Source organism: Contarinia nasturtii, unplaced genomic scaffold (assembly GCF_009176525.2).
Source record: "Contarinia nasturtii isolate CC-2019 unplaced genomic scaffold, AAFC_CNas_1.1 Cnas_scaffold_129, whole genome shotgun sequence".
NCBI lineage: Eukaryota > Metazoa > Arthropoda > Insecta > Diptera > Cecidomyiidae > Contarinia > Contarinia nasturtii.
In genome coordinates, this window is record NW_022197486.1 from 8347580 (window position 1) to 8373925 (window position 26346).

The 26346-nt window shown below is 33.5% G+C and overlaps 6 protein-coding genes and 1 long non-coding RNA gene across 7 annotated transcripts; 4 read left to right on the plus strand and 3 right to left on the minus strand.

Annotated features, from left to right (window-relative positions):
• Positions 1-2079: 2079 nt before the first annotated feature.
• On the plus strand, positions 2080-3706 carry LOC116348473. The gene is made up of 4 exons (XR_004201810.1): positions 2080-2194; positions 2261-2630; positions 2722-3359; positions 3420-3706. It is a non-coding gene; the product is annotated as an uncharacterized LOC116348473 (long non-coding RNA).
• Positions 3707-5784: 2078 nt separating this feature from the next.
• Positions 5785-7864, plus strand: LOC116344641 (carboxypeptidase N subunit 2-like). Its single transcript, XM_031773280.1, has 3 exons — positions 5785-6800; positions 6881-7465; positions 7532-7864. Exons 1-3 carry the CDS (start codon positions 5910-5912, stop codon positions 7781-7783), a joined length of 1728 nt encoding a protein of 575 aa, XP_031629140.1. The 5' UTR covers positions 5785-5909; the 3' UTR covers positions 7784-7864.
• Positions 7865-7917: 53 nt separating this feature from the next.
• On the plus strand, positions 7918-9983 carry LOC116344650 (N(6)-adenine-specific DNA methyltransferase METTL4). The gene is made up of 5 exons (XM_031773292.1): positions 7918-8202; positions 8265-8626; positions 8713-8890; positions 8965-9142; positions 9239-9983. The coding sequence occupies exons 1-5, from the start codon at positions 7951-7953 to the stop codon at positions 9418-9420; spliced, it is 1152 nt and encodes a 383-aa protein (XP_031629152.1). The 5' UTR covers positions 7918-7950; the 3' UTR covers positions 9421-9983.
• LOC116344659 (UDP-glucose 4-epimerase-like) lies at positions 9167-11944 on the minus strand. The gene is made up of 6 exons (XM_031773304.1): positions 11389-11944; positions 10600-10909; positions 10017-10531; positions 9851-9899; positions 9628-9764; positions 9167-9563 (listed from the first exon to the last, which is right to left on the minus strand). Exons 2-6 carry the CDS (start codon positions 10846-10848, stop codon positions 9431-9433), a joined length of 1083 nt encoding a protein of 360 aa, XP_031629164.1. The 5' UTR covers positions 10849-10909; positions 11389-11944; the 3' UTR covers positions 9167-9430.
• Positions 11945-12822: 878 nt separating this feature from the next.
• LOC116342971 (store-operated calcium entry regulator STIMATE-like) lies at positions 12823-15494 on the minus strand. The gene is made up of 5 exons (XM_031770818.1): positions 15183-15494; positions 14931-15113; positions 14329-14595; positions 13903-14259; positions 12823-13761 (listed from the first exon to the last, which is right to left on the minus strand). Exons 2-5 carry the CDS (start codon positions 15070-15072, stop codon positions 13682-13684), a joined length of 846 nt encoding a protein of 281 aa, XP_031626678.1. The 5' UTR covers positions 15073-15113; positions 15183-15494; the 3' UTR covers positions 12823-13681.
• A 631-nt stretch (positions 15495-16125) lies between these two features.
• LOC116342980 (60S ribosomal protein L12) lies at positions 16126-17238 on the plus strand. The gene is made up of 4 exons (XM_031770832.1): positions 16126-16295; positions 16450-16523; positions 16662-16842; positions 16921-17238. The coding sequence occupies exons 1-4, from the start codon at positions 16259-16261 to the stop codon at positions 17124-17126; spliced, it is 498 nt and encodes a 165-aa protein (XP_031626692.1). The 5' UTR covers positions 16126-16258; the 3' UTR covers positions 17127-17238.
• A 328-nt stretch (positions 17239-17566) lies between these two features.
• On the minus strand, positions 17567-18641 carry LOC116344354 (DNA-directed RNA polymerases I, II, and III subunit RPABC1). Its single transcript, XM_031772851.1, has 3 exons — positions 18442-18641; positions 18238-18326; positions 17567-18160 (listed from the first exon to the last, which is right to left on the minus strand). The coding sequence occupies exons 1-3, from the start codon at positions 18496-18498 to the stop codon at positions 17674-17676; spliced, it is 633 nt and encodes a 210-aa protein (XP_031628711.1). The 5' UTR covers positions 18499-18641; the 3' UTR covers positions 17567-17673.
• Between the last annotated feature and the right edge of the window lie 7705 nt (positions 18642-26346).

The window sequence follows — 26346 nt, forward strand, 5'->3', positions numbered from 1 at the left end:
CGACTCTTTGTGATATCAATGTAAAGTTAAAATTTAGTACAAATTAATGTTACTGGATATCACGCCGTTCAACAAAAAACATTTAATTTAATGAAACGTAATACTCGGTGGCATCATGGTCAGTATATCAGACATGTTAAGCCGTGTATTCCGTCTTGTAACCCAATGCATGTTGATTTGATTGGGTAAGTCAGTTTTCCCTTGTTGTTGTTGCTATTGTTGTACTGACATTATAAACATTTTAACGTACTTGCAGGTACTATGACCATGGTAGACATATGAGACGTAAAATCAAAGAGGATAACACAATATCAGGATTTAATTCAGTAATGATTCAAGTTCTAAATGAGCCAAGTGAACTAGAATTGACACGAGAGGTATCGTTCAACTATCTCGACCTAGTCATCACCCTTGGTAGCATCGTTGGTCTATTTTTTGGTGCTTCGTTTCTCAGTTTGGCCGAAATAATATACATTTGGGTTTTGCGTAAATTTTAATTCAGAGTTTCACGCAGCGCTGCTGCCATCCACGGCATAGAAATATAATTTGCTGGGAATGCGTGGTTCACTTTGTTTCTAATCGTCGCACAGAGCCGAAGTCAGTGTACAATAGTACATTCGTGTTCTGTTGTGCCATTGCATAACGTCGAATAGCGCCAGTGTTTCATATGGGCGCTAGGGGCTCGGAAGTATTTTTCATTCGTTAAAAATCTTGCATATTCACGAATATATTGGTGCATTTTGTGAATATTCGTGAATATTCCTGATTATCGTAAATACGCAAAATGGCGGCAAATGGTACATGTCATTTGTAAAATCACACAGGCTTACTATAAAGATATTAATTTATTCTTTTTGTGAAAGAAATGTAAATTTTTAGCCTGAAAATTGTTTTTATGCAATGATAACATGATTATTAATTTTATTTTGTGTTGTGTGTGTTTCAAATCGTTGCTGTAAACGAGCTGTAAAAAATTACGATAATCACGAATATTTGTAATATTGGTCGCTACATACCAAATTCATACAAAACTGTCTTTATTTGATGTTTTTTTTTTTTTCAAGTTCCGAGCTCCTAGTATGGGCGGTTATAACTTTCTTTTGTAAATTTAAAATCACATTTTCCACAAATTTATTGATTTTATAAGTCGATTTAATAACAGAATTCACTTGTCTATTCCCACTGTTTTTTGAAAAACATTTTTTCCTTTCAACCAATTAAAGAGGTAATTTCGTTCTGTTTTTTTTTTAATGAACCACGTTGTTACATGCAAATCAAATAAAGTATGCCTTGTGTGAAAATTTTCTAATTTGTTTCAATGAAAATCAAAATGAAACAATCATGTGAATCGAACATTTTGAATTATTGATTTTTTCAGCACTCATATGAGTCGGCAAAAAATTAATTTGATTGAATTTATGCATACAATATCATATTATTTAAATCAGTAATGTGCGAGCTCAGATTTTCAGAGGGGGTAATTCCATACAATGATTTTTGGATAGGATAGATGCGTAAGATATCCGCAAGATCAGGATCCAAGCGTGCGTGAGCTGCCGCATGATGCATACATATATAATACGCACAAAAATTCGTTATTCTTATTTCGCATACTTTGATTCGCATGTCATAGCATTACGGAATAACGAATGTATGTATCATGCGGCTACGTACGCACGCTTGGATCCGGATCTTGCGGAGATCTTACGGATCTATCCTATCCAAAAATCATGTATGGGTAATTCCTAGAATTTTATTTTATTTCACATAAAATTTAAAATAAAATTAAAAATCTTACTAATTGGTTTTTGATAAATATATTGTCAAGCATGGAATGTTTATTTTATATATTTCGTAATTAATTAGATATACGCTGTTACATTAAAAATTGTTTAGTTTTAAGGATAACTTCAAACTTGCGGTCAGTTTGAATTAGTCACGCAGTGAAAACAACTCTCAATATGGCTCTTGGAGTATTTTCAACAATTTTCATTTCTTTGATAAAAGTTCTTTTATGGCCTGTAGTTTATGTGTTCTCCGGATGTTTTCGTGTGATTTCAAAAAGTTTTTCATTTTCAAAGTGCAAGAAAGTGCTTCGATTTTCACAGAATTTTTTTTCATTAAACTTGTTTCGAGGTTTAAATGTGCATGGCTTCAATCATGTAGTCAATAGAAATTATACTGCACTTGAAAGGTTTGAATAAATAGAAATTTCGAATATGTGACACATGAATCAGTTATATTTGACGTTTCGTCGTAGAATCGGTTGGCTACTTTTGGTATTATCATTCGCCTACTTCACGTTTTCAATGTGCTTCGATCAAGTCGCTCGATTTATAACCGATCCATTTCTATTAACTCTGGACACAAACAATCATAAATGGAAGTATACTGTCCCTGGAGTCACCGTTTGCACAGATTATGAAAATGAACGTTATATTGAAGAGTTTTACCAACACGCCACAAATTTATCGATCGATTATAATTCAAAAGATTATCAAGACTATCGTCACGACATGACAATAATCGGATCGATAACTGCAGGCAGCATGCACTTGATTGATAAATTTAAAAATATGTCACTATTCAAAAAACTCAGTGGAGAAGAATTGTTGAATGTCGTGACAAACGTATGCAATTTGTTTAATATTTTGACTAGTAATGAATGTATTATTTTTCCAGTTTTAATTTACCATCCAATTCTCATCTTAATTTTTGCAGTTGAAAACAAACACTCCATCGTCCGGAGATTTACATATAGTGTTGCGTCCAACTATAACAGAAGCTGGAATATGTCACACGTTCTCTGGGATCACCAACCATTTCATAGCAGATATTCCAAATAAATGGTACAAACCAGTAATGGGCGAAGAGGGGGGAAGTTTTCCCCCCCCTGTGATTTGGTTGAGAAGATTTTTTCGCGAAAATTATTCCAATTTGCTAGGGTTTTTCTTTCGAAGTGCGAGGACCTTTTTTGGTCCTAAATTTTGGAAAGTGAGAAAAAATCTTTCGATTTTTCGATTTGCTAGTGTTTTTCGAGTGAAAAATTCTTTTGATTTCCGACCAGAATTTGACTACCCATTCAAAAATTTAGCTCGCCCATTACTGGTACAAACATATTAAACTAGCACTGTCGAACCTAAAATGGTCAAAAGCAATATTGATTTGTTCACAGTTTTCTTTTTAGAAAATTTTCTAGTCATGATTTATTTATTTCGATAACACTTATCTGAAACTTACTAACTCTGAAAAGGTGGGAAAAACATAGAGGATGGTATAATCCTTCGATGGAGTGTGGAATAGTTGTTCCGTGTGATAACTGGTCAAATTTTGTAAGACCTTTCAAAAGAGCAATGATTGTGAGTAGAAAAACTATCATCTTTTCGAAAAACTATCATAAAATAATATGTTTATCAAAGTATTTGCATGGATCAAACGACATTCTCAATCTAAGAAAATCTCCACAAACTGAATGGAATATTACAAGTGTCTATAATTCCACACAACTTGAAATAGACATAGGTGGAGTATTCACTAGCAACCGTACTAAAATGTTCGGCATTGAGACTCGCAAGTGTAGATTTGATGAGGAAATTACATCTAATCGCAGCTATCCGCGTGGTGTGTACACACAAAACCTGTGTTTGATGGAATGCAGTGCTGATGCTGCAGTTAAATTGTGTGGATGTCGACCATTCTTTTACAAAATCGGTGATTGGTTTTTATTTACACACGTTTCACACTATTATCTGAAAATAGTTTTCTTATCGTATAAATTTCAGGACTAGGACCAATTTGCAACTTCACTGGAATGTAAAACAATGTGTCAGTTTAATATTCAATATGATTTTAATCGATTGTTTCCATAACGTTGTAGGGTTTGTTTATTGAAAAATCATTGGAATGATTACAGAAAAAACTGTTCATGTTTTCCGCAATGCAACTCAGTCGAATATTCATTCATGCAAATAAATAGATTACAGTATAATATTATGATTGTGTTGAATTCAAAAATTAAAAAAATTCGAATCGCACGAGATCTTAAGTTTGGTCTTCATTTCTTGGTTGGTGTGTATCAGTTTTACCTCATATTTTTAACTATTTTTTGTCTAAAATACTGTTTTTTTTTTTGCTAATTAAAAAGTATCGATCGGTGGAGCTGCAGCATTGTTCCTTGGGTGCAGTTTTATAAGCTTTGCTGAGCTTATCTACTTTGCCACGAAACATTTGTATGAGACGTATTCAAAAAGACGCAAATGAAGGAAAATAGTCTAATTTGATGATTCGTGTGCAACACATTGTGTATGGTCATTTTTCTCAACCTATATTTTTTTATTTTCACTTTTATTTCGGTATAGACAAATTATTTTATACTTTTCTTTTAACCTAGTAAAACTTCACTAATTTTTTAGAATTCACATAAATTTTGTACTGAAAATGAAGTAAACATTTTTAATTAATAAAAAAAAATTTGCTCCAAAATCAGTCTGTTAGAACAATCAATTTAATTTGATACTCTCATTGCATTATCATTTTTATAGTAACAAGCTGTTACTAACGGCCTTGAAGCGAAACTAAAAGAGACATTTTAAAAGATGTTTTATATATATTTATGTCGGCAACCTAGCCCAAACATTTAATGCATTATCCTATAGCATGGCCTGGAAATGCCTATGTAATTTACATATAAACGAGTGAGACTCAAACATGTGCTTCTTCTTCAAAACAATACATACACACTAACTCACAAACATCAAAAGTATACGCCATAACAGCAGTGCAAACACAAATACATGCGCACGCTACTCAGCTTTGTTTCTATGATGAATACTTATTGACTTCTGCTGTACATGTGATGCTTGTGTATGTATTGTTTTGAAGAAGAAGCACATGTTTGAGTCTCACGCATCTCCGCTCCTTGTCCTATAGATAAATTCAACAGGAGTTGGTTTAACTGGCTTGTTTCAAAAACATTCAATTGGAAAACGTTACTTCATTAGGGAAAATTTAAAAAAAAAAATCATTGATTATTATAAAAAATTGTCAACAACAACCAAAATTAGAATAATTGCATATTTGGACAATTCAACAACAACATATGACATTCAGATGTATTTTAGAGCCTCCACATCAATTGTCGTTCAGTTCGAAAATATGAACCACGGCATATCTTTGCTGAGCATGTAGTTTCGCTAAAATAAAAGAGTTTTCGCCGAGAGATAGAGAGTATCTTCACGTGATACCACAAAATTCGAAACCTTGCTATAGACTTTGTTCATTGAATTTTTCCAGTCATTTGAAGTAAGATTTAATGATCAGTCATTGATCATTAAAACTTGACGAGTACTTTTAAAAAGGTGCCAAAATTCCAATTATTATTTCGAAAGACAAAATACATTCCCCATACGCTGCAACGTTACCATATAATAAAAAAACGACCAAATAACTCATTTTACTCGTTTAAGATACGCTATATTCGGATCACAATTTTGAGAATGAATATAAAAACCAACAGTTTCAATAGAATATTTCGTGTTTATGCGTTTTACTTTTTCTTTCGTAAAAAAACAGTATATTCTCAGCTTATAAACATAATAAAATAAGAACGACACGATCAGTCACACTATAATTGTCGTCATGTATAATCACATTGAATCCTGCATAAATTCAATTTTAATCTTATATCTTGTGTATCTTATCTGTGATACACAAAAGATAATTTCTTCACATTTTTATTCTCGTGAGAATGCCATGTCTATCAATTTGTTAAGCTTGATTTGTGTCCATATAATATCAGTGAGAAAGATTAAACTCAAACGTTTCTGGCGCATTCGAAAAGTATTGTAAAGAGACAGTTCCGCATTTATAGTTGATAAAATCGAAATTTAAACTGATTTGTCCGGCTGTCGATGATGGGTCAAAATTCTCTTATCGCATTCGTTCTTTTCGTGTGTTATTTTAATGGGATAAACAGTGAACAAAATGACGTAAAAATTATTAAAAATTGTACTTTGGACGATTTACGTAATATTAATGACGATTTTAAATCGGTTAATTCACATCTTTTAAATTTTGCATTTTTTGATTGTAATCTTCCCGCCTTACCGGATGCCATCTTTTTCAATGTTCTAAATATAAAATCAATTGAATTTGTGCGCACAAAAATTTCAACAATAAGTACGTTTGCATTCAATGGTTTGGATAATTTGGAAACGTTAACCATTGGTGGAAATGCAAATTTAACATTATTACAACAATGGACAACAAGTAATTTAGATAAACTAAATCAACTGAATCTTTATCAAAATGGCATACGTCACTTAGATAAAATCGCATTACGACGCTATCCAATGTTAGCACATTTGATTTTAATGGAAAATGCAATTGGCGAAATTCCGGAGGGTTTTTTCGATTTTTCATTGAACATCGAAACATTAAATTTGGCAAAAAATCAAATTAAAAAAATCGAATATTCAACATTTAAAGTATTATTACGATTGATCGATTTGGATTTAAGTTATAATCAAATCAATTTCATTGATTCGTACGCATTTACAACGACCACACATTTGAAGACATTGAAATTGAATGGCAACCAATTGACGACAATCCATTCGAAATTTTTCTACAATTTAGCTGGATTGGAATATTTGAATTTAAGTGAAAACGCATTGAACGACTATACTGGACTGGACGAAGATGCTTTTCAACAAAATTCGAAATTATTGCATTTGGATGTTAGCCATAACTCGATGATTTCCATTAAAACTCATTCATTGAATGGCCTAAAAGCTCTTGAGGTACCCTTTGTTTCTTTTTTAACCCCATCTTTTAAAACTTAAAACCTAATTCAATTCCGATATATATTTTTTAAATGTAGATTTTGAATGCAAGTCACAATCAAATCGCATCCATACCATCAACAGCTTTGAAAGATCTCACCAATTTGAAACATTTAGATGTATCGCACAATAAATTGACACTTTTGCTCGACAATCAATTTGCATCGCTGACGTCAATTGAATCGATAAATTTATCGTACAATGAAATTAGTTCAATTCAACAATTTACATTTACCGATTTAAAAACATTGCAAACACTAAATCTATCATCAAATCAATTGCAAATGTATGAATTTCTCGAACAGGCTGCCGAAATTAAAACAATCGATCTACAAAATAATCAATATCACGAAATAAATTTAACGGCATTCCGAACATTTGAAACGGTGCATTTGAATAATAATCATTGGAATTGTTCGTGGCTTTTAATGGCATTGTCAAAACGTGATCATTTAGTTTCGAACATTGAATTTGGATTTGAATTTGATGACTTTGGACTCGAGAATTCGAGGAAACTAACACAAGACGTTCAGTGTTATGATTATCGTCAACTTGACAAACCAACCATTCAACGAATCATCATTATTAATTCCGACTGTGATGCGACCAGAAATGAAAAAAAGGTGCATGCAGGATACATTTTGATATGAAAATATTATATATTCAATTTTGATTTTCATATTTTGCAGAAAAAATCCACTATAAACACTTATCCGAGAACGTTTAGTAAACTTTTGAATGAAGAATTTGACTATAAAGCTTGTCTTTTATGGACAGTGGTGGCTGTGTTCCTTGTCATCGGATTGGTTCGCGTCGGTAAATACTGTCTTGAACGATCGGAGAAGAAAAGTGAACGATATCGAATTGTTCAACAAGAAAAAGTACTGAAAGACATCGATGAATATTTTGCCAAAAATAGTAAACGCAAACAACGTTCCTAAACCAATTTTCGTTTTAAGCCAGTTTTCCAAATGATGTACCACTTTTAACGAATAAAATAGTTTGAAAAAAATTAACATCAATTTGACATATGTATTGTTCATAACCTCAAATTCGTCAATGTTTTTCGTGTAACATTGAATTGAGCCGGCTTTGTAATCAAATTGAAATGAGTTTATTATTTTGTTCAGAAAATTGTTGTTTAATTTCGCACGAAGAATTTATTAATCGAATTTATAATGAGAGCATTTCAAATGATGGCGGCACAGAGACAAAATATAAGATCAATCCCGATTTATTTGATCTAAATGTTCCATATCGATACAAAGCCGAAGATTCTCAAACAAAGAAAAGACAACGAAAAATTATTGACAAAACAAAACAACAAATAGAAGAACAACATCGACATGAATATGAGCTGGTAATTTATTATTTTTCTTTTTTTTCATTTGAAACACATCATTTAAAATGTTTAATTTTCAGATTGAAAGAATAAAACTAAGAACAAACGAATTCTTGAATGAATGCCGCAAAAGAAAACTATTAAATTCAACCAGCGATGATGGGACGAAATTGACAAACGAACAAATGAAATTATGCTTGGATCAATGGCAGACGGTCGAATGTTCGTACACGAAACAATTCAATGGAAAAAATAATTTCGATAGACCTGTGATTTGTGAATTTAATGGAGAAAAGCATATTATTCCAGCCAATTGCAGTTTTTCAAACGCTGACATTCAACACATTGAATTGAAAAGCAATGACTATGATTTAATTGTAATGGATCCACCATGGTGGAACAAATACATACGACGATCCAGAAAATTTAACACCGAAAATGGGTAACGGACATTTTTTTTCTTCAAACACTGTCTTCTACTCAGAATGGAAAATTGAAAATGTACAGCAAGTAATATATTTTTTTCAGTTATCAAATGTTAAACAATGAATCGATTGCCGACATTCCAATCGAAATGGCAATCCAGCCAAATCGAACTTTGGTGGCCGTTTGGTGTACAAATGCACCGTCGAACATTCAAGCTGTCCAGCAGACTTTTCTACCCAAATGGAAATTGAAACTATTGGCCACATGGTTTTGGATAAAGGTACATTTCATGGAATATTTTTTGGTTTTTCGACCATTTTTTTACAACAAAAATTCCTTATATTATAAAAATAGGTCACAAAATATGGTGAAACTATATGTGAATTTGATTTGCCATTGAAAAAGCAGCCATTTGAACGGATTTTCATTGCCTGTCACGAAGATTCTTCTTATAATTTCAACAGCATTCCAGACGAAAAGTTGATATACAGTGTTCCAAGTGCAATACATTCGAACAAACCACCACTTCAAGGTAAGAAAAAAAAACTATTTTGAATTACGTATATATTCTTAGGTTTTATTGTATATTCAGAATTTATGGGTTTATAATTTATGTTTTTTTTTGCAGATCTTTTTATACCGTATATGCGTGGATCGGACTGTGATATTTCGAGTTTAGAGATATTTGCTAGATATTTATTGCCAAATTGTACATCAATCGGCTTGGAAGTTTTAAAACTACAACATTTACAATTATTCAATGCAGAAAATGCGAAAGACGTACACGAATTACATGCCGTTAAGGAATGAAAAGAGTCGTTTAGTGGTTGTGACCATTTGTTAAAACGGTTTTATAGCCAACGGGGTTCATAGTTTGCCATCGCCAAAAGTCAGAGCACATCTCTTGAATTGAACGGGTCGCCTTCCATCCCAGCTCACGTTCGGCCAATGAACTGTGAAAATTAAGTGAAATCATAAGCATCAGAGTTGAAATTGTGCTGCAATATTGCCACTTACGGATCCGCATACATCGTGGAGATGTCACCGTGTCGACGAGCCTCAAATGTAAATGGAACTTTAACATTATTCGTTTGCTCAAACGTTTTGATCAGTTCCAAAACCGATACACCACGACCAGTACCCAAATTGTAGGCCTACATTAGAGAGCAAAAAAGTGGCAGTTTTTTAGATCGATTTTTATCAAAGAACAAGAAAAAAATATATGTATAAAAATGTATACCTTAATTTGAATATGTGACTTTTCGAGTTTGTGGAGGGCGGCAACATGACTAAAAATTTAAAATGATTGTTAAAAACAATGTTGGCATTTCAATAAACAAAAATCGCGAGAAAAAAAAACACGAAATAAAAGGTCAGATTAGAATGAATCATAATTTTTTCCCTACCCGCTGGCTAGATCCATGACGTGAATATAATCACGAATGCCAGTACCATCTGGTGTATCGTAATCATTTCCGAAAATGGTGAGTTTCTCTTTTTTGCCCATCGCCACTTGGCTAATAAACGGCATCAAATTTGTAAATTGTTTGGTTGGATCTTCACCGATGAGACCGGATCCATGTGCACCGACCGGATTAAAATAGCGCAATGCAATTATATTCCATTTATCATCCGAATTGGTAACATCTTTTAAAATTTCTTCGATGAAAAATTTCGTGCGACCATATACATTGGTGATGCTTTGACCAATTCGTTTCTCTTCGGTGATTGGTAATTTTTCTGGTTCACCATAAACCGTACACGAGCTCGAAAAAACCAAATTGTAAATATTATACTTTTTCATGATTTCCAACAAATTGATCATGCCAATAATGTTGTTTTTATAGTATAACATGGGATATTGCATCGATTCACCGACCGCCTTCATTGCAGCAAAGTGAATTACCGAATCAATTTGATGCTAAACAATTACAATAAAATCATCATGAAATCGAATATACTATGCTGTTGTTGAAATTTGAAACTTACATTTTGGAAAATTCTCTCCAAATAAACCGTATCCAATAGATCACATTTATAGAACGTGACCGGTTCACCGGTAATTTTTTCAACTCGTTTAAGTGCAATTGATCCATCGCATCCATCATCGACTGAATTGGCAAAATTATCCAATGCAATGACTTTGTAGCCAGCCTCTTGTAGAGTAACAACACAATGTGAACCAATGTAACCAGCTCCGCCCGTCACAAGTACCGTTTTTCCATTCGATTGAGCCATATTAACGTCTATTCGCTTCACTTGACAACTGACACTAACAATGCAGACGATTATTCATCAACTGATTTTCGCAGTCGATCATTCAAAATACAGGATGAAAAAGAAGAGAAAAAAAAACATAGATGAAATCAGCATACGTTATGATTATGCATGATGTGAATAGAAAAATGTGTCAAACGATCGAAAAAACCGGTTATGGAATTTTATTATCAGAACATTAGTTGCATACGAATTAGTATTTAAAAAAAAAACTGTACGAACTTCCAAAACTGTAAAGTTACCTAATCTCATTTTATATAGTTTTTATCAAAGTGAACATTTTAAAAAAGAATCTTTGTTTTTTTATGTAAAAACATTCTTTTTACACAATTTTTACCCAACTTTATTCATGACGATGATTAAGTTGATGAACTTTCTGTTTGTCACATTGAGACGATAATTGAAAAAAAAATAATGCATCAATTCCATTAGCACTACATCCAAAATTCTTTCGATCTTCACAATTCACAATTGTTCTTAGTGCACTTAAAATATACTTACCGAATTTCACGACGGTTTGGATGTATTTTCTATCCAGTGTCGATTTTAAAATGAAATCATGAAAATGAAGTAAATGTTGATAAATTAAATGCAAAAATATCAACAACTGTTGACAGCAAGAACAAAATTTACAACACAACAAAAATTGACACACAAGATGAAGTCTTCGTGTCAAAATGCCAGAAGAATGGTAATGCTCAAGTTCAATGTGCACGATAGCAACATACCAACTAAACTCTCTCATTCATAAAAAAGCAATACATTGGCAACATATTTCATTCGCACTGCATGCGTGTTGGTAGCGACTTTTTTTTTCTTCCACAGTGATCGTTCTACCGTTTGTTGGCCGCAACAATGTATCAATACCTTTTGTTAGTGTTGTATACAAATGCTATGTGATGTATTTGAAAAAAGAATTCAGCGATGATCAACAGGTTTTTCAGTTTTGCTACATGCATGGCTATTTACAGATATATATTATATATATATAGAGAGAGAGAGCGGGGCCAATCACTTTTATTCTCAAGTTATAAATATTTTCTGCAATGCACATATCTTTGGCATGGCAAAACATCACCTTTAAGTGATGAGAAAGGTTTTTGTTGTCATCTATAAAGAGTAACACACAAAACATTTCAAATAAAGCCGTCGCAATGTATTTTTTCTACTCTCTCTCTGATGAAAAATATTCATTTTTTTATTTCAATTTTTGCTTTCATACAACTTTACACAAAAAACGAAAACAATTTTTACAAAAAAAAAACTTTTTTTCACCACAATGGAATTGACCATTAACGAAGATCATTTGTATTTACCTTAAAATCATTTTAACCTATGATCAAGAGGTCATTAACAAAATATACAAATTATTTTTATACATTCTATATACATATCTAATAGAATTACTCTTAACAATAGTATTTAAAAAAAAAACTGAACCTTTAAGAAAAATTCAGGGTATACTGGAAGTATGTTCAGGTAAATTTTTCGATTTTTATTTATTTATCAAATATTTGGGCATTTTTCATTCGATGTAAGTTCATTTTTTGATAAATCGATATAAAAAAGGCTAAAAATTAAATTACTTTCGTTTCTTTACGCATTCTCGATTTTAAAAGTGAAAAGTCGCACACAGCCATTTAATCTCAATATCAATTAATTATAATTTAACACTGTTTAATATTCCAGTAGATGATTCCAAAAAAAATTCAATTAAAATTTACATCAGAATCTACTATTACGTTTTTTTTACTTTTTCTTTTTTTTCAACTTATAAAACATGCCTTTATAATATAAAAAATTCATGTTTAATAGTTGAAATTTTCTTTTAACTTATTTTGCCACTTTTTAAGCGCCGCATTCAGTCAGATGCAATTCATATTCCATTAATCCCTTGAAAGATTTTTTTACAATTAATTCGGGTGTGAGATTAAGTTTAATTTCATAAGCTAAGAGATTTTTTTTTATACAAAATCTTCATACAAACAGATTGTATGGCCGAACAGATTGACATGACACGGAAAAGGTAATCTGAAGTATAAATTCTATTTTGTCTGAATGACATTTTACCTTAAATTATTTATATAAAATTTATTATCATACAATTATATTCGGTTTCTTTCAGTGTTAATAGCACCTTTACAATTGATGAAAGTTTATATGTTTTACTGATTTTTGCATTCGATTAATCTAGTTTTTATAGTTCGATGGCGAAAAAAGTACACGATGCAATTGGTCAATAGATGCGATTAATAATTAACAATTTTAGGGACCGAACATTTTCTTGAAATTATCAATGATTTGTTGCAAAACTTTTAAGAATTTTCACGTTTTTCATTGGGTTTTTAAATATTTTGTCGAAAACAATTTGCGGTACAATCCAACAGAATATCTCAAGGTTACAATTTCAACGGAATTATAGATGATTTCTTTCAATTTCTATATATGCTTTTTTGTTCTCCGTTGAATGTTTTCCGAGTTGTCTTTGGTTTTCTACAACAAAAAAGTACCGCCTCATTGACGAATGATAGAGTAAATTGATGAAAACGTTGAAAATGTGACAGTTCAAGATTAATTAAAATTTCGGCCCCCTTTTTTCAGTGTTTAATTGACAATGTATCTGTTTTGTTTTTATTGTATGTATATGTTGTGGGTCATTTTTGGTGGGCGTTGGTTAATAGAGATAATTGATGTGAATGTTGAGAATGTATGACGACAGATGAGAGTGTGGAACATGTGGATTATGATGGTGGTGATGATGATGATGATGATGATGATGATGTATGCATGTTTTCTACAAATTCTGTCGAGGATCACGTGGCTCCAATGCAACGCAATCATCGTCGGTGAATTCAACATCGAAACGTTCATCGCCTGTAAGAAGTGCATCCGATTCAGAATCGTTATCAATTAATTCATTAAATCTACGATGTTTATAATTATTATCAATATCAAGTCTACTGGTGCAATATTGTTTGGCACGTTCAAATAAATTGCTTTCGCCAACAAATTTACCGTTTACATTATTCGATCCCTGGCCATTGATGTTCGGTGGGCTGCCATTTGTGAAACCATTGCTTTGGCCTTTATTAAATTTGCTCACATAATTTATTAGAAAGGAGCGTTTTTGTTGATTATGATCGTGTCGCATTAGGAAATTGTCGGTTACCCAAAATATCAGTAAATTCACAAAAAATGGAATGACAAGCATTACCAGTATCAATTCGATACTTTCATTTGAAAACGGTGATAGCACAAGATTCTTGATTTTTTCCCAAAATTTCCATTGTATAAACAATGTGGTTGCTATCTTAACCAATGCCATCAGGCCGATGTAAATACATGTTTGGTATATCCAGGATTTTGGCGCATCTAAAACGATACACAATTGATTGATTTTAATACACACGAAAAATCAACATGGTTTATTTACAATCTTACCGTAAACACCAAAATTAATTGCCGGCCATTTTTTGTAGAAGCTCAAAAATTGACAGAAACGAATTCCAATGAATACAATTAACAATCCAATCGTTGAATCCAACAGAAAATTGATCACATACCAAGTGCATGGATCACCTTGAAATAATGGTGCTAGTAAAACATTTGTCAAATGAATGACAATAGCACCGATTCCCTGCTTTGATGTGTCATACCACCAAACTATCCACGGTCGTCGTATCCCAGGCGGCTCTCGAAATCTCTTTGCTAAAATGAAATAAGCGCGCAAAAAAATTCGTATTATTATGTGGCTTTACGCAACAGAAAATTTCAAATACCGACAGAGAGAAAGAGAAAAAAAAGAGATAGAGATCAATAAATTGATATAAATCGATCAACATTCACTTGTACTTCTATCTACGTAATTTCAATCATTACTGATTACAAATACGTATCAAATGATACTGTTGTTGCTTTTACAATTTACAGTCTTTTTCTGCGTGCTTTGAGATAAGCGAATGAGAAAAACTAAACTAAATTGAAATGTGAATGAAAAAAAAAGAAGAAAAATAAATACATAAAGACGGAAAATTGTTTCGTACCAATTAGGCATGTGAAAGCTAAACCAGCTAATACGCCTTGGAGAAGCCAGCTCAGGAAACCAGTTAATGCATCTTTCTGGCAATGGTTCAGATTTTCGTCCATCATTTGAATTGTATGTGTGTGTGTGTTCGTTGTATTCATGACGTTGAATTTCTTAAACAATTTCTCTCCGCAATTTTAAACTTAAATTTCAATAAAATTTTCAGTGAATTCAACGATGGCCAAATTGTATGCGTAAATCAATTGTTTACTTTCATCTGGATGCGAAATACACAAAACTTTTAGAGTGATCAACAAACGTTATTCAAATATCACATAAAATCCAATTATAAAAAACTTTTGCATACTAAACAGTCGTCGTTTCAATGTACCATTCAAATATTTCAACATATTTTGCTATAAATCCACTCTCAATGTCTGATATGTTTCACATGAACCAATAAAAAAAATATGCAACAAAAAATTATAGATTTTTAATTTGAACACTTTCGCGATATTCAATTACGAAACTGAAAACAAAATTTTAAATCTCATAAGTCACCACACAACGAAACGAAATCAAATGAGCGACAGAGAGAGAACCGAACGAAAGAAAAAAAATAATAATAATATTTCTTAGCGTGTATCAATCGAACAAAACGAAAGAAAAAAAAGGGAAGTGTTTTTAATGTTTTTGTCTAAGTAGTTACATAGTTTTCTGTCCTCTTCTTTCGTCTTCTATCTTCTAATTAAATTTTGACAAATGTTGTGATGTACTGTTGACCGACGGAAATTCGAATGTGTGCATTCTCATCAGAAATTGTACATTCAAGAGAGATTGCATGTGTGCGTTTGTGTGAGAGAAGAGAAACGTTGTAAGAAGAAATTGAAACGTTTCGCTTTCGCTAGAGCCGGTTTGTGTTTGTATATGACACGAGACCATTCACACCAGGTATCATCTGTTGATCTTGAGATGATTTAAATTGTCTCATTCCATTTTATCAAAAATTTTTTTTTTATTCTTTTCCCAAAAAAAAAAAAAGTAAAATTCACAAAAATCATTCAAAATACACTTTCAATCGGCATAAAAATAAATAAATATTCTACAATCGAAATCTGTGTGATCGACCATTGAATCTGTCGCATCGATTTTGTGTGTATGTGTCGAACGAGCACGTTGACACATTTGAACGCTACAAACGTCAAAATCAAATCGGACATCATTCTTTTCAACATCGTACGTCGATGCAATAAGTTCGATCGCGGTAATCGTGCTCACCGAATATCGTAAAAAATCTTAATCATCCTTTGTCATCGTAACGATTAAATCGTTTAAAATAAATTAAAAATGCCACCAAAGTTCGATCCAACTGAAGTTAAAAAGGGTAAGTGACGGGAAATTCGTGATTTTTTTGACCGCGAATGGATTTTTATGCAAATACCAACTACCATACCAGTTGAGGGGGTTTGGTTATGTTGCTGTTAAACGAGTGCATAAAAATAATGTGTTTCGATTGTTTTTTCCCGTTCGCTGTTTAGTGTACCTCCGTTGTGTTGGAGGAGAAGTGGGTGCCACATCATCTCTTGCTCCAAAAATCGGTCCATTGGGTTTGGTAAGCTATCATTTGTTATTTCATTCGGTTCTGTAATTGACAAGAGAAAAAAAGACCGCGTGTTATTGTGCTAGCGCATGACAAGTGCTCAAAATAAAAGTGCCGTAAAATTAATGAATTGCATTTGATGTTTTACAGTCCCCAAAGAAAATTGGTGATGATATTGCCAAAGCAACCGGAGACTGGAAGGGTCTTAAAATCACTGTGTGCTTGACCATCCAAAATCGTCAAGCCACCATCTCAGTCGTTCCATCAGCTGCCTCACTCATCATCAAGGCATTGAAAGAACCACCACGTGACAGAAAGAAGGTCAAGAACAGTAAGTAGAGACATTTTCACTCAATTGTGCAAGTCTATTCGTTTCATTTTCACTAAATATAATCTCTTATCATCACAGTTAAACACAATGGCAACATCACATTGGATGACATTATCAGCATTGCCCGTACATTGCGTCCACGTTCAATGGCCCGTGAATTGAGCGGAACCGCTAAAGAAATCTTGGGTACAGCCCAAAACATTGGCTGCACTATTGATGGACGTCCACCACACGATATCATCGATGACATCAATGACGGTGCTATTGAAATTCCTCAAGAATAAACTCATTTTTACATACATTCGATCGATGTACAAACGTGATTAAGTGTACTGATTCTGTTGTGAAACAGATTGTTTTTTATGTATACTGATTAAAAGAGGATGAAAAAAAAAACAATTGTCTTTTATTTAATTCCAATTTGAGATTTTTAGGATCATTTAACCGTTGAAGAGTTCATATGAAAAGCATGAAAATTGTTGAAATTTATTTTAAAACACTCGGTATTGATATGCTCGTTTCTAACATACTACCAAAAACCGATGTTCGACATAACCTCAAAAAAATGCTGTCACATTTGCGCGTTGCATGGCTGAATGTTTATATTCAACAATTGTTGAATATGCTTTGAATTTTGCAGAGAATTATCATTGCTGTTGAAGTAAAATCAGAATAAATAGTTGAAACGGCATCAAATGAAAAATGAAAGCGATTTTTTTTACAATTTCTTCAATATTTCTTGTTTTAATTTATTTCATCAAAGACAAATTGGTAATGTATTGAATGCCTTAAATTGAATCGAGTCTATAAAAATGTCTTAAATATATAAAATTAGCACACTAAACGATAGGAAATATAACGACCGGCGGTTTCCGATGGACGAATAATTTTCACCACTTGGCCACGTTTCAAACCAAAATATCGTGCAACCGGATCACCAGCTTGAATACGCATCAACATGTTCTCTTTCAATTTGTAACGAGCCAATAGCTCTTGTTTTTCTTCGGGTGTCATAACAACATGTTCCGGTACCAATTCATGTTCGGTAATGTTGATTAGTAATTCCGATTCCAGAAATTGTTCCAAAATGTATTTCGGTGCCATGTCAACCAGTGATTGTTTCGCTGATGGTGTCATGCCCTGTTGAACGACCACAATGGCACGATGAATATTTTCTTCTTGCATCCGGGTACAGTATGTTTTAATGGTTTTGATGCCAATTTTCGGTTCTTCGGGGAAGAAAACGAACATTTGATCCGTTGGATCATCGTTGTGAGCCACCAAAACAATCAAATCCGAACGAGCTGGACGCTTTTCACTGCACAAACGAGATAAAATCACAAAATATATAAGTATACAATTTGAAAAGGTATTTATAGTGTGTGTGTGACATACCTTGGCTTATCACCAAATGATTCCTTGAATTGGTCCAGCGTTTGATCCAATTCGTCTTGGGTTACGAGATAGCCACGATCATGGCTTAACTGAAAATTGAAAAACGGGAAAACCTCAATTTTTGCTGAACAAATTCAATTATTCTTCTGTCGAAGTGTTTCGGCACGTTTTAAGGTTAGTAAATTGTAAATCATTCACACAAACCTGCATAACAGTTTTACGAATTCTCCATAATTTGTAAGTTTCAGCTTCATCATCCATGGTAATTTGATACTTCAAATGTCTATTTCGTCAACAAATCAAATGTATTTGTTTTATTTTATGGAAATCGCACTAAAAACGTTTCTTTTGACTTCGGCAAATGAAATGTTATTGGACTTTGACAGTTCAATATGAAGCGCATGCAAAAGCATTGATCACGGTGAATATCATGCACAGTGACATCTATGTTGAATATAATCAAGTGCTATTCACCATTCATTGTTTGCTGTGGTGAAAATGCATATGGCGACATTTTCAAAATTACCAAATTAAATTCAAGCGAATATTTAATTAATTTTTTTTCAATTAGCATTTCAACAAAATCGATTGATGTGTATGTTTGTAGTGTTGGTTTACTGTTTACTAGTTCAGAAAAGTTCGCATTTAACTAGCGATGAAATTTATTACAAAATGGTATTGTCATTCGGTATTATGATATGTATTGAGTATAAATAATGCAGTTTATGCGATATTTGCGATTATTGTTTTGGTCTTGTGGAGATTTTGGGTGTGTGTGTGTGTGTTTGTGTATTTTTAACGGTGAAGAATTGATTGCAAAAGTTTTTTTTATGGTGTTTGCGATGCCTGCTATTATATGGCTCAAAAAACCATTGGCATTTATGAGACGCATTTTGGCACTGTTTCGGTATGGGACTGTATCGAAGACATAATATCTGGAAGCGTATTTGTGAAAAATAAATGTATTACTGCCAATTATGTTGTGCATTCGGTTGTCATGACGAGAAGTTGAGTGCAAGGAAGACATGGTTTTTTTAACGCATCCTCTTTTGATGATAGGAGAGAATATCAAGTGGATCTGTTTCTCTCTCTGTGTGTGTGTGTTGTGGACAGTGTGTAAAAGAGATATGCGACACATTGTGAGAAAGACATAGAAGGGTCGAGCGTCGTTAATTTTATTTTAATGTTTTATATGCAATGGAGTCGCACTCACAGAAAACTGAAGCATCTAAATAAAACACAAAACAACAACAACTGTATTATGATGGGGCCATACAAACTATGTAACGCTTCTGCTGTTCTCGTCAACTTGAGCCGATATATTTGCGTTTGCTCGTGCAAGTTTCCTGTTTATAGCTTCGCAGAGAACGAGCGGGCGCACGCGATTGAACCAACGAGCGTAGCTCACATTTTATATGGCTCTAATAAAAATTCCATCGTGAATTATAAATTTGTTTTAATGAAAAATATCCATTTGGCTTGTATTCATCAGCCACAAATTTATAATAAACACACACACGCACGCACGGAGATAGAGAGTGAGCAAGCGAATGAGTGAATGAAATGGCTAAAAGAGAATACCGCATTCATGCGTTCTATGAGTAAATGAAATAGAGTGAAGGAGAGCTTATATCATTTATTGGTATCAGTTTATCAGCTCAATTTTAGTGAAGATCTATGGACGCATAAGAAAATAAAAACAAGAAGCATGACAGCATGGTTCACCAGCAGCAGCAGTGTTTTGCAATACCAACAGAGATAAACTTCTTGTTTGAATAAAAAAAATGTATATATATTATATATTATATATTATATGCACTAATGATGATTGCCGTTTTCTGGTGGCATCAAGTGTTGGTGCCATCTATTTATTGAAATTATGGAACATTACACACTCATGTTACACATTCACATACATTTTCTTCATTTCAGCTACATGTAATTTTCCAATTTTTGTTCTCCTCATCACCAATGTTATTTCGCTGCTTTCCCTTCATCGAGCGACGTGCCAGTTAATCTTATTGCACTTGCATTAGCTCATCCGAGAGCAATCGGTATCGCAACACGACACGCTTAGTGTGGATTTGCATCATCATGTCGTGAAGCCGACGCATAAATTTTGGTCAATTAAGCCATTCTCTATGTGACTACATGCTTCTCTACCACAGGATTCTCGAATCGTCTTGTTGTTTCTTTTGTTACAAATTCAATATTGGCGTTTTGTTTCGTTTTCGTTTCAATTGCAAATCAAACGTCTGTTTTGAGTTATATGGTATTTTATTTACCGATGTGACCATGTACAGTTATGAACATTGAACATTTCAAAGCCAATAAAGCGATCAAATCGTAAATTTTCAATTAAATTGTAATGTTTGCAAACGATTGAGTATGTTGGTGTTGTTTTACTTCTTTTTCGGTTCATGAATTTCGATGCAAAAATATCAAGGTCTCTTTCTTTCACAAACAAAAATAGATTCCAATCATTTTTTTAGCGCTGCCATTTGGACAACAAAACCAAATACCAAACAAAGTTGTTGCAGATCAAGGAGCTGATAAATTAGCAATGATCTAGCAACTTATGGTTGAATTTCTCAAGCGAAAAAAAAAGACAACAAATTCAACGACGTAGATAATGCATAGAAAATATGTGTGATATAAAATTGATTCGAACTGAAGTGAACTGACACAACTAGAGAGAGAATGTGAGCTAAAATGAAAGAAGAAACCTGTAAAATATATATATTTATATATCGAGGAATCAGCGTATTAAACACTGTCATAAAAATGCTCTACAGCAGATGATTCGTCGAAATAATTATGAGAGACCGTATAAAATGAAATACACAACAACTTACACTGCAGTAAGTATAAAAATAAATGACGTATAAAAACAAACTTATTTCGTAATAAATGGCAAAAACAAGAACATAATATATATATATGGAGAGAGCGAGTGAACGAGTGAGTGAGCAAGCAAATGGAAGGAAAGAAGAATAAGAAGAAGCGGTAATAAAGTTTGGAAAATTGGCAAATATAATCAAATATGAATGTCCATTTTTGGAACGAACGAAAATGCAATATAAGTTGAATAAATAAACGGTAATTGCAGAATGGAGAAAATGTTACCATGCACAAGAAACATGAAACGGCACTAATGTACTGTGTGCTACCTTTTAAAACCGAGTCGAGTACGGCGTCGATGGAGAAAAAGTGAGGAAAATATTGGCATATGAATTTAACTTGCGAAACGAAGAAAACAATTACCGAGCAATTATAAAAATTTATTAGTTCACATTCGCGGCTATAACAATTGCATTCAATTCCATTGCAATAAATCAACTAAGGATGCAAAATAGTATGGATAGAATGCGGAACGAAAAAGTGTGCATAAAATCATATAAACAGAGAGACAGAGACATCGACAGACAAAAGAATCATGAAAAATTGCTGAGCCAAACGGTAGCAAACGGTAAATGCCGAAAATAAAAAAATAACGATGGCATTTTCAACGTATCCAAAATGAATGCCGATGAATTGTAAATATGTGGCATCAATCAGTTGTTTTATGCAGCAACAAACACAAAACAATCAACAGCAATAGATCTATACACCAATATCAATTATAAAAACACACAGCAAAGCGATTGAGGAGTGAAAAAAAAAACAAAGACGGCGCATATACTCACAAACAAACGGGCGATCGTTGAATGTCAACGGAAACGATGGCATGAAATTGAACGTAGCATGTTATGTGTTAGGACAAAGAGCAAATGTATACAAACAGCACATCGCACATGATACTCAAAATGAAATCAAGAACGTAAGCATCATCATCAGCAAGTATTATAAGTGCGAGTCTCCATCTATCTATCGCTCTCCCTCTCTTATTCGCAACAATACACATATTCACCAAATGGCAAATAGACAATGACAAAAAGCAACAACGAGAGAAATAATAAAAAATAACAACAACAACAACGACGACAATGTTGCAACTCGTTTCACCTTATGTATTATCAAAAGACTTTCTGACACAACAATTTATCAGCTGTTTTTTCTCCATAACACCGATTTTCGATATATATATATATGTAGCATTCTGCGTTGCCACAGACACACATATACAATGCCAAAGCGCAAGCTCTCACTCACTTGCTCGGCCAAAGCCAAAGCCAAACACATTCACTCACAATCGGCACGGTCGCTATCTCTTCTCTTGCACAAAACCGATTTTTACTACGTTCGTGTGTTCCACTTAGTTGTATATATAGTCATTAAATATATAGAACGTTTACGTGTAATGTTCATTCGCGCACTGACTGAATACGATAAATGCTGAACATTCAAATATTATACATGCTATATGCCAAATATAGTATGGAACATGGGCTAAAATAACATACGTCGTGCTACATTCGCACCAGTCACTAGCTATGTATACGTTACTGTCGTCGTCGTCGTTGTCAGTGTCGGCGGCGACTCTATGTAATAAGGTTCAGACGAACCCGTGCATATGATGATGACGAGGACGACGACAGTTCAAGTGGATCGCTGTATATACGCTTTACACTACTCTCTTTGTGTGTGTCTCTAGTTGGTCGTCGTCGTCGTGTCCACAAGTAAATAGCAAATGTCTATCAATCGTAACTGTGCGCGCACTGAGAAAAATAAATACAATGACTATTTCATAATATTGGTTTAGACATTTTGGCCAAACTTTTAACAAAATGATTGACAACAAAAATTCGTTTGTCATCAAAACAACGGATTTATCTTAATTGATTTTCAAGTTTACAAAGTTTCAATTTTATTTTGACTTTGCAATTATTGACTAAACATTTGCTTGAGTGTATTTGATTTTTGTTCATTTTAGCGTATGCGATGAAATGTATGTGCGGCTTTGTGTTCACATTGTAAATAGCATTGATTTTTTTTTCTTCGTTTTTATTCCTATTATATACCGTATGACAGAGAAAAAGATTCATACGTAATCGATGCACGAATTACAAAACATCTACACGTAATGCATTCACCCTTATGCGGATATATGTATATATGGGATATGAAAGAGTGCTTATGTCGATCATGCTAAACAACATACTCTTGCTTTTATTGACACTGCATTGTACTTGAGTTGTTGTCGCCGCTGCTGCTGCTGCCTGTTTGCCCGTTGAAAAGCTCTCTGTGTCTGTGCAACAAAAACAATTTAATAATGCACTCGTCGTGTGTATATCGTCGATAGAATCCAAAAAGCTAAAAATGGCAAACCATCATCATCATTTTAGCGAATTCAACCTCTCAGCAATTTCATGTATTGCAAGTTTTTAATAAGAAATCACAATGCTCATAATCCAAACTGAATTGTTCAACCAAATACACTGTATTTGGATAATAATAGCAGCTCATTTTGTTTATTGAATAGAGGAAAATTCGTACGTTGGAGGAGTTAGAAGAAACTTCGGTCGAACAAATATAAAAAAGCTGGCACTTTTCCTGGATTTTCTATGTGTAATTTGCCATGTTGTGGCTGGCAATGAGCGATCGATTGAAATAGAGAGAGAAAAAAAGGCCATGTGTGAGGGTTCATTTGTGTCTCCACTTTTATGGACAATATAGTGGTATTGTTTTCTGGATAAATGCTCATTCCATGCGCCTACTCTATTGCTCCAATATATTCGAATACATTTGCGTTGAAGCATAGCAAGACTGCAGTACTGCCTCTCATGGTTCTCTCTCTCTCTCTCTCCCCCCTCTCTCTCAATTTCTCTCATTGGTATTAGATGCTGGTCCCGGTTTCGTGTTTGCAAAACTTTGTTTCACTCAATATTTCATTCGGAATGATTATCGGTTTTTATTTATACATTTCATGTGGATGTTGGGTTTATCTAAAACTTTGTATATGTGTGTCCTCTTTACGGATTTCTCGTCTTCTTTTTTTTAATTTGCTTCAATAGTTTATTTGCCGTAATCGTTTTCCTCTTGGCCGTTTTCACATTCATGTTCCTTGTTACATGGAAATATCTGTGTTTGAACATCAGCTCAGCCGCAGAATATGTGTGTACATGACGATTTTTTTTTGTTCGCTTGATATTTACTTATTTGATTTATTGGGTGCTTAGCTTTGCGTGGCGTTTGCTTTTCAGTGAATTTTCTCTCTTTCTCTTTTGTCTTCCTCTCCATTTATTTGATCGCGTTCTAGCTTGCCTCAGTGCAAATCGTCGGGAGTGTCGTGCGCACAATCTCTGAAATTACATCCATGAACGAAAAAAAAAAAACAAATGAGAAGAGAAAATGAGTAACCATATACACATTATGTTCGACTTTAACATGCAGAAATAATCGTCGTTGATCGAATAGATCATATTAAGCGATAGAGAAATGAATTAAATCGAAGGGTGATCATTACTTTTCGTTTTTTCCATCATTATTATTTTCATGTATATATTTTTTTTTCTTCTCCTTCTTCTTGTTTTGGTTGAAGATGAAGATAAACAAGAGAAAATTAATGATTATTGAAATGAAAAAAAAAAAAAAACACAAGAAGAAGAATAAAAATAATAATAATATATGTATATTGTATACATTTAATATCGTTATGACTATGATGGTGCTGCATAAAACATGAATCGAAAAAATTCCAATCAATGAAAAGCGTAGGTTAGCGATCGCATCGTTGCTTTTGTCGCATACACTGTCGCGTTACGAACACACTTTGGTCTGTCTTGTGTGAGTCGAGTTTATACAAGTAAAAGTATTTCATGACATGTTCGTTTCCAACGTCGTCGTCGTCGCCGTCATGGTAGAATCGGGAACAGTTATGCACACATCGCGCGCATAAGTTCTGCTGACTTCTTTTTCGTCTATTAATGATTCACCAGCATCACAACCACAGGAAAAAAATATAATCGACATGCATCGACCAGATTTTCCATTATCAGCCATCTTGTATTACAAATATTTGTGTTTATTCTGTGTATGAATATGAGACGAACTAATAGGATGACAAAAAGTGAGCGAGTGAGAGAGATAGAGAGAGAGTTTTGTTTATTCAATAGTTAGACTGGTTGTGAAATATCGAGAAACGATATCGCAGAAAATTCTCTGCTAAAAATTCGAATCATGTTGAAAACTAGTTAGCATCGCTGTCGTTCGACAACAAGAAGAGGACATTCGATTCATTCAATGCATTTATCCCAATTTAAGTCTCATTCTTTGTTTTATCTCGCTGCATATTCTGTGTTGCATAGGAGGAACAACAACACAAACAAAAAATGTAACCAAAGCACTGCGACTGAAGTCAGTTTCGTTTCATGAGCACATATATGCACATTGCACATACATCGTTGCACACTAAACTCACTCTCTCTCTCTCTTTTGTTACTCAATGAAAATTATTGTGTTTCCTTTTATAAGCGAATTTAGCACGAGCTTTTACTATGCACGACCATCGACGGTTTATTTAATGAAAATAAATTAGATTGTGCAGGGTGTGTCTGTCTTTGTTTTTGCAAATACCTCATCGCCTCCTCCTCATCGTTGTCGACGTCCTATTCAGTTTTTGTTATGTGTGCATTTTCAATGTGTATTCGGTTCGGGTTCATCTGTTTTTGTCGTTTTGTTCACCATTAATTTTCTATCGATTCAATGTTCAGCAATAGCAGCAGCAGCAGCAGCTAGCACAACTTTGTATACAGCAAATAAGAATTAATCGAGAAGACTTTGATTAAGTTTGTGCGGTGGTTTTTTCGACTCATTTTCTCGAACAAGCATCCGTGCTTGCATCAGAGAAATGTGATGCGAATATCGCTCCTTCATTTCATTTCATTTCTCAATCTCTCGCTCTATCTATTCATTTCATCTATCAGCCAATGCTGTGGCCATAAGAGTCAGTGTGTGTGCGTGTGTGAGCGCAATTTTTAATGGAGTAAGCTTTGCCATTATTATTCGCCTTTCAAGTCAATCACATTAGTATTCAAAGTCACTTTTCTTTTTAATCTGTTTATTTTTCTTCGATGCTTTAGATGTTTTGACTCCTCTTCCTTGCCTCTTTCAATCTTTCATTCGATTTGAATGTTTTATTCTTTTCTAAGCAGCAATATTTTCAAAATC